Below are 15387 nucleotides of genomic sequence, written 5' to 3'. Positions count from 1 at the left end.
TCTCTTAATTGATGTAATTGAAACTCACGGCTTAACAGCCTATTTATATGTTTACAAACTTGACTCTCAAGTAATAAACACTTTCCTAACATAATCAAACTCTAACAAGAAACTTCTAGACAATTGTCACATAAACAAACTCTTAAAACCAGTTATACTTGCAACCCAAGTTAACTTCTAAATACCGTACCACGCGTCAACAACACTTGTTGATCCATTCACTTCATGTCAACTGTACCAGTTGATCCAACCATACTTTGTCAACTCTCAATATTGACCCACGCTATTGTATCAACAACTCTTGTTGATCCCTTCTGTTTTCTTCATAATATCTTGATTTATTCTTCAACATTGTTGGACATATGTTATGGCATATGTTAGGATACCTGGCTTTCACCCAGGTGACCCGGTTCAAATCCCGGCAATGGAACTTTTTAAAATGTTTTTTTTTTGGTCACATCATTAACCACCAGTGCAATGCAAAACAAAACAGCACAAACTGTTGATCATAGTAGAAACTGTTGCGCTGGTAGTAGTGGCGGTGAACGGCTGATTGATCAGACACCGAGTATCATAGCATCACGCTGATCTATACACGCCATTTTTACATCATCTAACCACCAATTCTCGGTCCACGCAGAAGTTCCCGCCATTCACACCTCTATTTCACCGCAACAGCAATCATAACAAAGAAGTAGTTTTAGCCATGGTTTAGATTGTAATCAATAATCCAGTAGCTTAGTTGTGGAATTTCATGTCCATAACGCGCTCATATTTATAGAATATCACCAATGAGCTGTGGCTCTGCTAGAAATATTAGCTATTCCCATAAGACAAGGGCTACAGCCTACATTTATAAACAATTAAAATGAATTTACACCAATCAAACAGTTAACAGTCTCTTAATGTTTTGAAAGGGTTTAATTTTTCAGCAATGAGAGCTTATCCACTAAGATAAACTACGAAAATGCCAGAGTTTTATCATAATTTACAGCCAGGGTTTATTGCTATCACTGGACAAACAGATTGACCAAATTCTGTCACACCTGCATTTTGTTTGTAACAAAACAATGACAAAGGGGATTCTCTTGTTCTCATGGACATGGAAAAACTTATACCATCTATAATCTACGTTCAAGTGTTCCGTTCATCTTCATTTTTCCTGCGCGTCGTCTTCTGCAGTAAGATCCTTGAGTTTGTCTTTCAGTTCTCCAGTCTGCCAAAGACACCTCACAAGAATTAGAACAATCAACCGCAGCTTACAAGAATCAGAACATCCAAAATTCAGCAAAGATGATGAGCTGCGCCTGCGCCACAGAATTTTACCTGGTGCATATTGAGGATGATGTCTGACCCTCCAACAAATTCACCTTTAATGAAAATTTGAGGAAATGTAGGCCAATGGCTACACACCAAAAAATTCTTAGCATTAGTAAAACATGCATTCCACTTCAATATTTTAAAGTTCTGAACTATACCATCCACGGTGACTAGTGATGTTTAATTCTGACAGAGAGAAACATGAAATTCTTTACCTGAAAGTTTTTACGGCATTCTTCAGCTCCTGGTCCTCCAATATGTTCCTGGCACCCACATGAACATCTGCAGAAAACCCCCATAGCAACAACGCGAAATAATTACATTGACTGCGAAGTTCTATAACTAACATTAGACTCCTTATGTGGCTGAGGGATGTCTCTAGATATGCCCTAAAGAGTCATATAGATATAAATCCAGTGTACGTCTGCAATGAGTCATAAATATAGTCCAACAGAGGCTATGGATAACTCAACTATTTTGTAAGCATAGTGAACAAACGGAAACTTACTATATTCATTCAGCACTCTCACAGCCAGGGAGCTGAACCCGCATCGAGGTTGCTCAGGAACTCCTTTCATGTAAATCATTACAGGGTTTTCCTTGATATCCTATTGACCATATTCATAACCACACCAATAAGTGAGGAATTTCATAACAAGTTCTTCTATACAGCCAAGGGACAAGTAGTTTTAACAGCTCATTAAGGAAGAAGTTTTAAATGACAATCAAGTACCTGCTCAACAATATCCTTCAAAGAAATGCCGGAAGTTGCAGCCTTGTTGGTGGGTTTGAAATCGTCATGTGTGTCAGGGTCGTCATTAGGCACAGTTGTGGAGTATTGCATACCTTTACGACAAAAAGATCCTGAGACCTACAACCACATATTTAGCCAAGAATATGAAAACACGATTATGGCAATGTCAACACATAGAAGCGAAGCAAAACTTCTTCACTCAACAAACTTTCTTGGAATAACATAGATAGGTCATATTGGCATTATACCAATTCGACATCAACCTTCAGTTTCAGTTAAATACTAAATAACCTTAATTATTCTTGAGTCAGTGTCATCCAGAGATTACGATAAGAAAGAAAGAAACAAACAATACAGCCAGTCAAACTCCAGGACCTTACCATTGTTTTCAGAGAATTAGTAGCTGGTAGAATTGACATGCCCTTGAAGAGCATATTAGATAATGATCTAGCCATGACGTGCAAACCGAGACTGAATCAACACTCAGTCTTTCCCAAAGTAAATTAGCTGCACCATATAACAACAGAAAACATCAGATTCACAAGAAAATAAAACATAATGCACTCAAATCAAATCAAAACATTACATTGACACAAGCAAGCAAGCAATTTCCTTTTTCTTTTCTGTTTTCCCGATAAATTTAGTTAGAGCTTAAAGACCTAGTAGTTACATCTGAGCCTACATAGTAGTCGGTAAAAAAAAAGGGCTGGGTAGAAAAGCGCGTGATACAGGATGAGCATGAAATAGCCTTATAAGCCAATTCATGCACCACCTGATTCATTCCCTGCCCGATTAAGTAAAACAAAACAAAAAAAACTAGATAGTGAAAAAATCTTGTTGTTGTTGGAGATAATACCCTAATTTCCTCCATTATAAAAAAAAAATCAAAAATCAAAAATCAAAAATCAAATCAAATCTCAGCTGTTTTAGGTCATTTGTTTGAGCACCTGTGCATACTATCTAGAATTAACAATCTAGCGAAAAACACGAACAGAATTGTGATTACCACACGCTTGCATGTTAAGGTCAATCTGCATCTAAATGTGAACCATACATAAATCTGCATGTACGGGTTTGTGTCTAAAATCATGGGTTTTATAAATAATACTAACACAGAGAGCAAGAAAGCTCTTACCTTTGTGTTGGACGATTACAGCAGAGAGACCAGACGAGGCAGAGAGGCAATACTGAAATTTCGAGAAGTTTCTGGTAGTTGAAGTAGTATTTCTCTACGGAGGGGTTAAATAGTAATATCACTGTCTAACACCCCACATACGTGTAAATAAATAAAGAGGGCCCACGTACTCAAAACGATGTGGCCCGTATCCTGGGCGCCACAATTCTTTATTGTTTCGCCTAACGCCAACCAACTAGGCGAAATTAATGACTCCTTTGTACATGACCGAGGCAAGACAGACCAGTAAGATCATTGTTGAATTCCTGATCATCTGGAACTGGGTTCGAGATGAATGGAGAGTAGGAACGTTTTCAGGTTACTAGGAGACTTCTTGAAGATGATCATGTGATATCCTAATCATACTGGAGGAGGGGAATTCTCAGACTTATATATAAATCATAACCACTGCAAATTCTATCTCTAGCTGCAACTTGAAGGTATGTTTTTTTTGTTTTCAATCTACTCTTCATTGTTAACTAGATTTATCTATATGTACTTAAACTGTTTGATAGAATGCCATTGGCAATAACTCTTCACTGCAAAGAATCTCTTGAAAGCTTCTCATGTAATCCACCCAAACTAACTGACATTTCCTTGATGCTCGGCCTTTTCTTTCCAACATATTTCAGCAGCAATCAAAACATCATCTTGGTTGGCTTCATTACAAACTCAAGTATCTAGTATGTCAAACAACCGATTTTTATTTTTCAATGGTTTTATGAGATATAATAGTGAACTCATCTCTTTTTCGTGTCTGATTTGAGAAACTGCCTTTTGTCCCGTTAAGCGCTCCACAAGCACGGCTCCTATACGATGATGCATATGTATGCATGAGTACCAATTCTTTTCTTTTCTTTTCTTTCAGTGCATGATTATTACACCAGCAAATAAGCTTGAAAGGTAGTTGGAGTTGGGAAGATTAACGATAGGCTTAGGACTTTATGGCTTCGTCAGTTTCTCAAAGCAGCATTTTGAATGAGGGTGAACTGGAGGATAATGATAAAGTACCCGCACGACCTCAATTAAATCTTAGTGGGGCCGCAATTTTTCAAGAGAAATCTCAAGGGAGAGATCCTGCAATTTTATTACCTAATCAGCGTGATGATATACCTCTTTTGGCCTTGGATATTGGAGGTGAGTGTTTTCTTTTCGTTCTTGCTTTCTTATGTAGTTTCATGCTATATGTGTCGCTAGTATTGCTAATTAGCCATTGTAACCGACTGCAGATCTCTTGCAGACGGTTACAAATTATACCCTCTTAACACCCAGCTTTTGAGTCCAGTGTTATCCAGTAGAAAGTTTACAACTTCTGCATACACACTGCTTGTTTGTTTCACTGTAGTTGTTTTAATTTCAATCAACTCACCTGCAACGTTAAGGATTAAAATTTCAATGTCAGCATTTCGATTGACAGAAACACTAAAAGCTTTTACAAAAGAACTTATAGCATTTACTTCTGCAATCTACCTCACTACTGAGAACGGGAATTTCAGTCGAGTAACAAAAAACCAAGTTTGAATTAACAACACTTGGACACTTTGTCGAAGTTCTTATACTTCCACAGATAGTTTGAATACAATGTCCACCCCAAAACATAACAAAAGCACCTCTTTCGCCACTATTTCTATTTGTGTTAGCAACCATGAAGTTTTAATCAACTAAGCTCGACATCATTTAGACTACAGTTAAGTTACCGACACATACGAGCTTTCAGATGGAAACGGCACTAGTGTTTGTACACAGAATTTACTTGATTAGTCGGGTTATCTTGGTTCTTGATAGCACATAGACAGCTTAGTTGCAGTCTACAGAGACTATATGAACATCCTAATCAATCACACCATCTCAAAATAGACATCAGTATCAACTAGGAAATTCAAACATACCATAAAAGTAGACAACTAAGATAATATATACATTCTTCATGTACATATACATAAATCTGGCGTACAACAGCATAGAAAAAGTTATAAGAAGCCCATTAAAAAAGATATTTACGGAATGCCATATTTATAAATAGCTAAGTGAATATACCCGAGTCAGTTGTCGAAAGACCATCCTGTTTTGCGATTAGTCAACTTAGCTCAGCCAAATTAAGATACTAACTGACACAAACCAAACCTGGATTTAGCTAATTTCTAGAATGATTTTTCCAAGGCATTCCAATTCATAAAATCTGATCAAGGTCATCGAACTTAAATGTGTTAGGCATTTCCATCAAAGAGCTACAAAATAACAGAATTATAAGTTTCAGTCTATTAACTACTCAATTTAATGGCGTTATCAGTGTAATAATTTTGACAGAGCTTTCCAACGAGAACTCGTAAGTGTTCATACAAGCAACTAACTGGATTATCTGGCTTATCCTGGCTCTTGCCTACACATGGGATGCAGTCTAATACAGTACATACACTTCCAAAATCAATCAACAAACCACGCATGCGATGCGCAAATATATTTCCTTCTGTTACACAGCCAGAATGCAGATTGGGCACAAAGTTGTTCTGCATTAACTTAGTGACGATAAGCAAACAACTACTACTCCATGACATATTTTCTCCAGGTTGTTCATACATGAGAAGTGACACAATTTTCATTTCCAAAGTAATAAACAAACATAAACAAGCATAGAGCTAACACGTTAGAGAAGCAACAAGTAAACAAAGAGGGAAAGACTGCATACCAGTAACGCGCATTCATCTCTTCGAATCCTTCATTTCACAAGTAGCTCTTGGTAGCTCAGCTGACCTTGGAATACCTTCATTAATGCAGGAGCTTCTTGCTCATACGGTTTCACTAATTTATTCCAAAATGACTTATCTGTCATTACTGAAAGCACAGTCAGAAAAATATTTTCCTCAATCAGACCGTTTGAGACTAAAATTCTAATAACAGACAGAGCACCTACGGATAATCCTCTCCTTCAAGCTATTATTGAAAATCACTGGGGTTTCAGCAATAGTGGAAGAATTATAATCCATTTCATTCACAAGGAAATCCATAATTGTCGTAATCTTCTTCTCAGAAGCCATCATACAATGACGAGCTTTCCTAAATGCTGTTCGAATTTTGATCCTCAGACCAACCCCAGCTCTTGTAAGCATCCACTTTCTTTTTCCAAGTAGCTTCGCTCATTGATACCAGTTGCTCTATAGCTTCATTAAATGTTGTGCATAAAAGATCGAAACCCATTCCTTTAACCTTTTCCGCAATCTTTTTAAATTTATCAGCGGCTCCTAAAAATCCAGTAGGTTTCCTGATTAGGAACTTGGAAATATTAGACTGAGGACACCTTCAAAGGTCAAAAGCTCTACATTTTCCATCAATTCCTTAAGTTGGTTCAATCCAGGAACCCAAGAAGTAGATCGTCCTAGGATTTTAATGGTGTTTGTATCAGTATGAACAATGCTGTTAAAGATATCAAAAGAGGGGATTATAGCGCCTTTTAAGCTCGGTCTTAGAACTTTTGGGTACGGTAATTACCTAACATTGTTACTATATGTTTGGATATAGTTAGGTTGTTTATGAAATGTTGTTATGCAATATATATGTTGGTATTTTATGAATCTCAAAATAATTGTCTGGTTCAATTTTCAGGAACTCTGATCAAAATGGTTTATTTCTCGAGGCATGGAGATCCTTTGGTGGATGATAAGCAAAAAAGATCTTTGAAAGAGGGATTGGAAGTTTCTAATGGTAGCAATAGGAGCTACCCTGTTAAAGGGGGGTGTCTCCATTTTTTGAAGTTTGATACCCGGAAGATTAACGAGTGTCTAGATTTTATTGATTCAAAGCAGCTTCACCGTGGTGGTATATATATATATGCTAGACACCCTTACTGTTTTTTAGATGAAATACACGGTTTATTCTTCTTGTCAATGGTTATTCAACTAATAGATACTTTTATATGCATAGGAAATTATTGGCGGAGTTTCTCTGAGGCTGCAAGCAAAAATAACGCGGTAATCAAGGTAAATTCTTTAGTTTGAACTATTAGTATATTTGGCTTCAGATGGCTTCTTTCTAAACTTAAGAGTTTGCAAATCTACTTAAGTAGTTGTTTTTTGTAGGCAACAGGTGGCGGAGCATACATGTACGCAAACCTCTTCAAAGAGAGGCTTGGGGTCAATCTTGACAAGGAAGATGAAATGGATTCTCTGGTGGCTGGAGCCAATTTTTTGCTTAAGGTAAGATCCTGACACCTTATTATTGTTTGTTATGCGCACTCCAATATTTGACATTGAATCTCGTGGAGTTAGCTTCTCTGTAAAGCCCCGAAATAATATTTGTCTCTACCAGTTTTCTTTTGATAATCATGCTTGGTGTTAACTCCGCTGCTGTCAATACTATACTCATGGCAATACAAATTCAGGAAAATGAGATTGCACAGCGTTTCTTTAGAGATGTAGCAGAACACTCGGAAGGATTCACTTAGATCATATAATTTGTTTTACTCAGCAGGACTAAGATTTTACTTGTCATTGAGTAGGCAATCCATCATGAAGCTTTCACACACATGGATGGCCAGAAAGAATTTGTACAAATTGACGAAAATGATCTGTTCCCGTATCTTCTTGTTAACATCGGCTCTGGTGTTAGCATTATCAAGGTAATATTCTGGTATCTTAATTATGTTACCCATAAAATACTTCTAGCTAGTTAACTGTATGAACCTTCTTTTATCCGACCTTATTGATCTTCTTCATTTTGATGGATATAGGTGGATGGAAATGGATCGTTTCAGCGGGTTGATGGGACACATGCTGGAGGTGGTACTTATTGTGGTCAGGAATGTTTCTGACAGGGTGCAAATACAGGTTAATTGTTTCGATATTCTGCATAATATCGTGAAATTTTTTATTCTTTTTGTTTTGTTAAAGGTAACCATAGTCTTCTCCTACATATCAACATCTCGGCATGTCATTTCTGGTTTCCAGTTTTGATGAGTTGGTAGAGTTGAGTCAGCGGGGAGATAATAAATTGATAGACTTGCTTGTTGGAGACATCGACGGTAAAATGGATTATTCCAAGGTGCATATTTGTGCATAATTAAATCATACTCATATTGTTAGAAAATGATGTTGTCTGTTTTTCTTTCTCCATCCACTTTGAATAGACCAAAATTTTCCATTTATTTTAACATGACACAGATTGGTCTATCCGCATCAACGATCGCTTCTAGCTTTGGGAAAGTAGTTCCTGAAAAGAGGAAACTTAAAGACTACTGCCATGAAGATATATCATCTTTCATGAAGGGAAGACAATGCCATTATAGATTTTGCAATTTTGTGTTCTTTTTATTTTGTTGCAAGGTACTGAGTTCGCTGCGAATCTAGCTTTGGGTCGGTATCTGAGCACAGACCTCCTGCTTACACCTGGACAGCTCATTTCTCTGTGGACCGACAAAGAATAATTCAGCCGACAAGGTTTGACTCGGTTAATGTTCAGCTCATATTTTATGTTATCTTGTCAAAATTGTCAAATTTTGTGTTCTTGAGTATGTGTCAACTACAAAGACAGATAATATTGTTGTTTTTCTATAAATTTTCAGAAATCTGTGTTCTCCTTATATCACCCTCATTGAATCAAAAATATCATCAAGTTAGAAAGAATTTATTGTTTCTGATGAATTTATGGTCTGTTTATTTGCAGATTTTGTTGGTGCTGGTGACTCAACTGGCACTGGCTTCCATAATGATGTCGACGGTACCTGGAATGGCCAAGCTGCAAAGTAGTCGCTGAATGAATAAGGGGGATGAACTCTGCGGTTATTGTTATCCAATGGACCTTGGGCCGCTTTTGATAATGTGTTTGGGGAAATGTCCCGGAACGGGCTTTCTTTGGGAAATTTGTCACAACCGGTAAATTTTCGGGTAAAATACAAAAAGAGACGGACCATTAAACTGTTAACCAGAAAATTTACTTCCAACAAAATCTTCAAATTTGACAAACCCTCCTGAATTCCATGCGTTATTTTAAACACAAATTCGAACTACACCGCTGCGAAATACTGTGAAAAATGGAAGTGGGTTTGATGGTAACTGCACCGTCCAACTGTGACGTAGAAGAAAACCTCCTAACATTTCAATTGGTGGTACCAATCATCACAAAATCAACACAAATCCACTTCTTAAGAGCAAGGGCTCCAGCCCTAATTTGTTTACTTAGTGTGGTGTCATGTAGCATATAATTAGGAAAGACATTTAGGCTCACCCAGCATGATCAAAAGGGGATTCTTTTGATCCTAGTTTGTTTGTATGTTTTTTCATTTTTATTTTTTTTTAGCAAGAAGAGAAAAGGTAAACTTAATGAAATCATCTATCTACTTATTTTTTCTTTTTTGAAGAGAAAAGGTTAAACAATGATTGAGAGCTTTTGTTTTCTCATTGTTATGGCTACGGAACTTCAACAACGATGATACTAAACTTACAACCTTTGGAATCATTGGAGTATTTGGAAGTGAAGAAGATTTCGAGTAATGTTGAAGCATCAAGGAGATCAAACATATGGACGAGAAGCTACAAAGTTTTTATCTATTTTGTAATCCATATGTATTGATAGTTTTGCCACTAAAATTGACAAAGAGGGAGATTGTTAGAGCATTGCTCGGTCGAACTCGCATGTGTTGCTATTTCAAGCATGTTTGTCAATATTAGTGATCAAAACTATATGTCTAGATTTCTAATTTACTTATGACTAAGTTTCGGTCTAGGATAGTCAAGTGTAGTTGAAGCTCCAGACTCCATGGCGATCATCTTACGAAGACAAAGAACTACTCGAGGAACCGGTGGAACTTCATCTGACTAAAAGGTATGTGGAGACTTAAACTTATCTACCACTCAAAATTTTATTCTATATCCTACTCTTGAGACAAAGTCGTTTAAGTATGATAGTTTTCATACATACACATTTGTTATTTCGAGTCGAGTTTACTCGCCTATCGTTTTCTCGAAATATGTGTTGGTAAGCTTTCGCTTTAACCATTTTCATCTTTACCCGTGACGAAAGTCATGATGACGTTTAAATCTTGAAAATAGCTTTCATGACGATATTCGTGAATAACGATTGTTATAAAATTATAGAAGAATATTTCAATGATTGAAATGCAGAGTTGAGATTACCATCTATGGATATAAGCATATATAGTGTGTTCGCACATTAGTGTATAAATCCATGTACCGGAAGCCAAGTGCGTGCATATGTGTGCATGCGGTATTGGAGAAGGAGACAGGTTGAGTGCGTGTACTCGTATGCGTACCCACGGAAGTTTTCATACTGAAAATTTCTGCTGGAGTTTGTAAGTTTGCAAACTAGTAAATCAGTCACCTTAGGTACGCGTACCCACGGAAGTTTTCGAACCGAAAATTTCTGCTGAGTTTGTAAACTCAAATCCGGTAGCTATGGTACGGATACCCGTACGCGTACTCAAGCTGATGATATCTCAAATCGGTAGTTCATGAACTTAAAACAATAAATTATAAGGAATGCAATCTTTATAAACCGTGTCTATATTGTTAATGAATTGATTCAAGTGGATCAAACCGATTTTGTTTTAATTGTGTCTATGAATAAAACCTAAGCAATTGAACAACTCTTCAACTAGTTTTTATGAGTCATTTGAACTAGTTATGAGAAAGAAGAATACGGTTAATATGAAAGTGCTCATATGGCTAACCATTGGTTAACTATTTGTGACCCAACTAAGTGTACACGTTTAGGTACGGTTAATCAAACCTAAATGAATGCATTTCATTTATGTGTGTGACAAGCTAAGTTTCGATCTAACGGTTGAAAGATATTAGTTTGGTTGAATCAGGTTTTTCATTTAACGGTGAATATTGAATGCTTTGTTACCAAGGTAACTTAGATTGCAACCCCTGATTTGAAAACTATATAAAGGAGACATCTACCATCTGGAAAAACTAATCCCTGCACCTCCTGTGTGATACTAGTTAGTTTGCTAGAGTCGATTCTCCTTTAACCTTAGGTTTCTTCTCGAGACCCTGTAGGTTAAAGACTGAAAGACTTCATTGGGATTGTGAAGTCAGACGAAAGTACTTTTCTTGTAGTTGAGCGATCTAATCTTGCCATTTTCTATCGTACGAGTTCAATGGAATAATTGGCTTGAGATTATATCTCCGATAGGGTAAGATAAAAATAAATCACAAACATTTTCGTGTCATCGTTTGTGATTCCACAATATCTAGTTTCGCTACCATACGATTTAGATTATTGTGAGGTGATTGATAATACTAGGCTATTCTTCGGGAATATAAGACCGGTTTATTAATTAGTTCCTGTTTACCTTGATTTATCAAAAGAATGAACAAAAACTCTTGGGTATTTCTGTGGGAGACAGATTTATTCAATTCTATAGCCTTTTTTGTGTGAGACAGATTTTTCTATCAAGTCTTCGACTTCGGGTCGTAGCAACTCTTATTTGTGGGTGAGATCAGCTAAGGGAATCAAGTGTGTAGTATCCTACTGGGATCAGAGACGTAAGGAGCGCAACTGTACCTTGAATTAGTGTGAGATTGATAAGGGTTCAACTACAGTCCAGACCGAAGTTAGTTGTAGTAGGCTAGTGTCTGTAACGGCTTAATACAGTGTGGTTTTCAATCTGGACTAGATCCCGGGGTTTTTATGCATTTGCAGTTTCCTCGTCAACAAAATTTCTGGTGTCTGTGTTATTTCTATTCCGCATTATATTTTGTTATATAATTGAAATAGCATGTGTGTTGTATCGATCAATTGTGAAATCCAACCTTTGGTTGTTGATTGGAAATCGATTGATCCTTGGATATTGGTCTTTGGTACCATCCAAATTCTTATCCTTGTATTTGATAAAGACTCGCATATTTATATTTGCTTGAGTAAAGATCAAATCAAGAGATCGAGATATAAAACTCTTTGATATACTTTTCTATTGATTGAGTCTATCTGTCTAGTTGATTCTCATAAAAGTATATTGGAGTTTGTTGATGTAATTTTGAAATAGTGGTAAAAGTGGTTCGATTCTCAGACTTGTGAAGGATATTAATTAGACTTAAATTCTAATATTAAAATAGAAAACTCACTAAAAATTATAGCAAACTCAATCAAAGATGATATCAACACTAAAACAAATACTGAGGCTAAGATTCCACTATTTTCCAAGTTCAAAGTGATTAAACCAATACTTATATTTATGCAATTTTCTCGTTTAATTTGATTCTAAAATATTGCAACAAGTAGATTTTCGAAAGTAATAATTGTAAATACCAAGTATGAAGCATCAAAAGTCTTAAAACTAAGCATAGTCCATCAAAATAGATCACAATCACTCAAATAAAAATCATATTCAATAATAGTTCAAGGAAAATAATCATATAATTATTGCAAATAAAAAGATAAATAGAATATACCACTTTTTGTTGGAAAAATAGCTTCCTCTATCGCCTCAGCAATGGGGTTTAGCTCCTCATATTAATCATGATCTCAAAATATGTGTTTGTTGCTCAAAAGATGATTAAAAGAGTGAAAAGTAATAACACAGACTGTTTGCAACAGTGTATTGGTGTTGCAAAACAGTTGTTACAATGGAACTGTTGCTTTGTCACTGATTTTAAGACCCTAGAAAACGACTGCCCTGCACAGCTTAATGTTCTTCAGCGACTGTTTCCCGTGCGTCAATGTTCTTCGCGTTCTTCCTCTTCAGCAGCAGCAGCAGAAACAGAGTTTGTTAAAGCTCTGATTTCTTCTTCTCTGGCTCTCCTTAGGTTCCCAAACTCTCGACACCTCTTCTATTTGACCCAAGCAATCTATTTATATCAAAAATACCGATTAAATCTCTCCCAAATCTTCCAAAATCTCTTTCCTTCTCTTCACGGCAAAGTTGCGGCAATTTCTTGTTTTAGAATTTCTACGCGTTTCTGAGCTTTCCTTTTTATTCTAAACTCTACCTTAGATAGATACAAATCTTTGGGAAGGTTTACAGCACTTTAATCTCTCTAGAATTCCCTAAAACAGGTCACACACGTGACTTTCCATATTTTCTGTTGTGATAAAAAATCGGTCGATTGAGCCCAGTCTAATCGATTTCAACACCCATATCAGATTCCTAGACCCATAAGGAGTCTATCCTATGAAAATCAGAGGTTTAATCGACCTCAAACTCCTCCAAATCACGATTGCCAAAACTGTTCTTCACTGCACCTATTTTCCCGCCAAAACTTGGTTTTTGAAATGTTGAAGATGATTTCCCCTTATCCAGAGTAAGGGTGCGATTAGCAGATGTCTGGAAATGGGATGCCCCTTAGTAATTAGGTTACCCATTATCCAAAGTGAGGGTCTGAATAGCAAATGTCCTCCCATTAACGCAAAAAACACTTTTCGAGCCAATTTCGCCGCAAAATCTTATTTTTCCAAAAACACCTACAAAGACATAAAAAGACAAAATAAATACAAAATCGAGCATTAACAATATATACAATTGAAATTATATCAGACACAAAAATGTGTCTATCAAATATCCCTAAACCTATTATTTGCTAGTCCTCGAGCAAAAATAAAATAGAAATAAAATCCTAACTCACTGTCGCAGGCATCGTCGATTGCATTTAGCGTATGCAATAAGCCTCTAAACCCCTAGGTGTCCCTAGTGGCGGAGTGTTGTCTCCGGAGGGCTTACCAGAGGTATACCCACAAAACCTTTATACTCCAGACCCTAGCTATCTACACAGAACCTTGGAAGGCACTAAAGAATCTCCTTGGTTGGCATACTTATTGACTACAGGAGGAAGTACCCTGATGCGAAATTCCAATTGTTGTACACGAGTTCGCACTCAAGCATACTAAAATTCATATGAAGTGACAAAGCTCTAGTCATATAGTCGCACTATGGACATCAATATCCGGAGTCAAAACTAATCACATGGATAAATCAAGAAGATATAGAGAAAAACATAGATGGTTTTGATGTTTACTAGGTGAACGGTGTTTCTCATATCTGTCTGAAGGCCTCCGCCAAAATGAACCTATCCAAATGGACTGAGATACTAGTATGACTAATATCAACACACTGGCATATACAAGGGAACCAGTGATTGATAATCCTAACTCTAGGTCAACACACTGGCATATACAAGGGTTCCAGTGGTCGACTTTATTGAATTTATTCCAGTTGGTCTGATGGTCTGGTCTCAATTTCTCTTTCTTTTTTTTTTCCTATTTTTTTTTTGTATCTCAATCACTCTAATTCACCCTAGCATTGGTAACAACTTGAATCGTGAGCCCCACCTAATCACTTAGAGAAACATAGTTTAAAAACAAAACAAAATAAAAACAGAAGTGAAAAGGACTCAACGAGATATGGTGAAACTATCATGTTATTTCTAACACCTGAGCTCTGTGCTTTTATGAATAGACTCTTTAGATGTTGCCATCTAGTCAGATTGGTTCCTCAACTCCTACAACCAAAATGCTTCCATCCACTTAGATTGGTTAGTGCCATCCTTAATAGGGATAAATTTCTAGGCTCTGGAGTTTATTTATTGCAACGAAAAGGTAACAAAAAGTTCTACCCCACCCCCAAACTTAAATCTAACATTGTCCTCAATGTTTCTAATCAAAGAACAGTACCAAAAATATAAGTAACATGAGGAAATAGTAAAGAGAGAAGTCGGAAAGATAGTACCTGGGTGAAGTGTAACCAAAAACCTACAAAAATATTATACAACATACAAAATCGCCTCGATGGTCAATCAAGGTAAACAGGGTCCTCCAGAGGGACCTCCTCAACATCACCTGTAGGAAAAGGCTCTAAAAAGGGCTTCAATCGCTGACCGTTAACCTTCGAAGAACTACTACCATCTGGTGTCTCAATCTCAACAGCGCCATGAGGAAAAACAGTACGGACCACAAAAGGACCGGTCCACCGAGAGCGCAACTTCCCGGGGAATAGATGCAAACGAGTGTCATACAGAAGAACTTTTTGACCTGGAGAAAATGACTTTCGTAAAATATTCCTATCATGCACAAGTTTCATTTTGTTCTTATACTCCTTAGCACTATCGTATGCATCTCTACGAATCTCGTCCAACTCATTGAGCTGGAGCTTTCTTTGAGCTCCTGCCTTGTCAAGTGAAAAGTTTAAGTT

The 15387-nt window shown here is 36.8% G+C and overlaps 2 protein-coding genes across 4 annotated transcripts; one reads left to right on the top strand and one right to left on the bottom strand.

The window, feature by feature from the left end:
• Nucleotides 1–829: 829 nt before the first annotated feature.
• On the bottom strand, nt 830–3302 carry LOC113345297 (monothiol glutaredoxin-S15, mitochondrial-like). Of its 3 annotated transcripts, none has more exons than XM_026589084.1 (7): nt 3210–3302; nt 2455–2581; nt 2054–2191; nt 1829–1928; nt 1536–1602; nt 1327–1405; nt 830–1216 (listed from the first exon to the last, which is right to left on the bottom strand). In XM_026589084.1, the coding sequence occupies exons 2-7, from the start codon at nt 2527–2529 to the stop codon at nt 1154–1156; spliced, it is 522 nt and encodes a 173-aa protein (XP_026444869.1). In that variant the 5' UTR covers nt 2530–2581; nt 3210–3302; the 3' UTR covers nt 830–1153. The 3 variants fall into 3 exon arrangements, with proteins under 3 accessions (XP_026444869.1, XP_026444870.1, XP_026444871.1); XM_026589085.1 differs by lacking the exon at nt 3210–3302 and adding an exon at nt 2931–2977; XM_026589086.1 differs by lacking the exon at nt 3210–3302 and adding an exon at nt 2661–2680.
• A 138-nt stretch (nt 3303–3440) lies between these two features.
• LOC113345575 (pantothenate kinase 2-like) lies at nt 3441–9200 on the top strand. The gene is made up of 10 exons (XM_026589340.1): nt 3441–3688; nt 4117–4385; nt 6849–7061; nt 7167–7222; nt 7322–7438; nt 7741–7860; nt 7972–8068; nt 8189–8282; nt 8402–8677; nt 8904–9200. The coding sequence occupies exons 2-7, from the start codon at nt 4193–4195 to the stop codon at nt 8050–8052; spliced, it is 780 nt and encodes a 259-aa protein (XP_026445125.1). The 5' UTR covers nt 3441–3688; nt 4117–4192; the 3' UTR covers nt 8053–8068; nt 8189–8282; nt 8402–8677; nt 8904–9200.
• The last annotated feature ends 6187 nt before the right edge of the window (nt 9201–15387 follow it).

This window comes from Papaver somniferum, unplaced genomic scaffold (genome assembly GCF_003573695.1).
Source record: "Papaver somniferum cultivar HN1 unplaced genomic scaffold, ASM357369v1 unplaced-scaffold_81, whole genome shotgun sequence".
Lineage (NCBI taxonomy): Eukaryota > Viridiplantae > Streptophyta > Magnoliopsida > Ranunculales > Papaveraceae > Papaver > Papaver somniferum.
This window is presented reverse-complemented; position numbering and strand designations above follow the sequence as displayed.

What these genes read in the sequence shown, in the direction of transcription:
- LOC113345297 (XM_026589084.1), bottom strand. Translation starts at nt 2,529, where the DNA reads ATGGCTAGATCATTATCTAATATGCTCTTCAAGGGCATGTCAATTCTA. An exon ending in CTAATTCTCTGAAAACAATG is followed by an intron (nt 2,192 to 2,454) that starts GTAAGGTCCTGG and finishes ATGTGGTTGTAG; the next exon opens with GTCTCAGGATCTTTTTGTCG. An exon ending in AATGCCGTAAAAACTTTCAG is followed by an intron (nt 1,406 to 1,535) that starts GTAAAGAATTTC and finishes TTTGGTGTGTAG; the next exon opens with CCATTGGCCTACATTTCCTC.
- LOC113345575 (XM_026589340.1), top strand. Translation starts at nt 4,193, where the DNA reads ATGGCTTCGTCAGTTTCTCAAAGCAGCATTTTGAATGAGGGTGAACTG. An exon ending in AAAGCAGCTTCACCGTGGTG is followed by an intron (nt 7,062 to 7,166) that starts GTATATATATAT and finishes TTATATGCATAG; the next exon opens with GAAATTATTGGCGGAGTTTC. An exon ending in AAAATAACGCGGTAATCAAG is followed by an intron (nt 7,223 to 7,321) that starts GTAAATTCTTTA and finishes TGTTTTTTGTAG; the next exon opens with GCAACAGGTGGCGGAGCATA.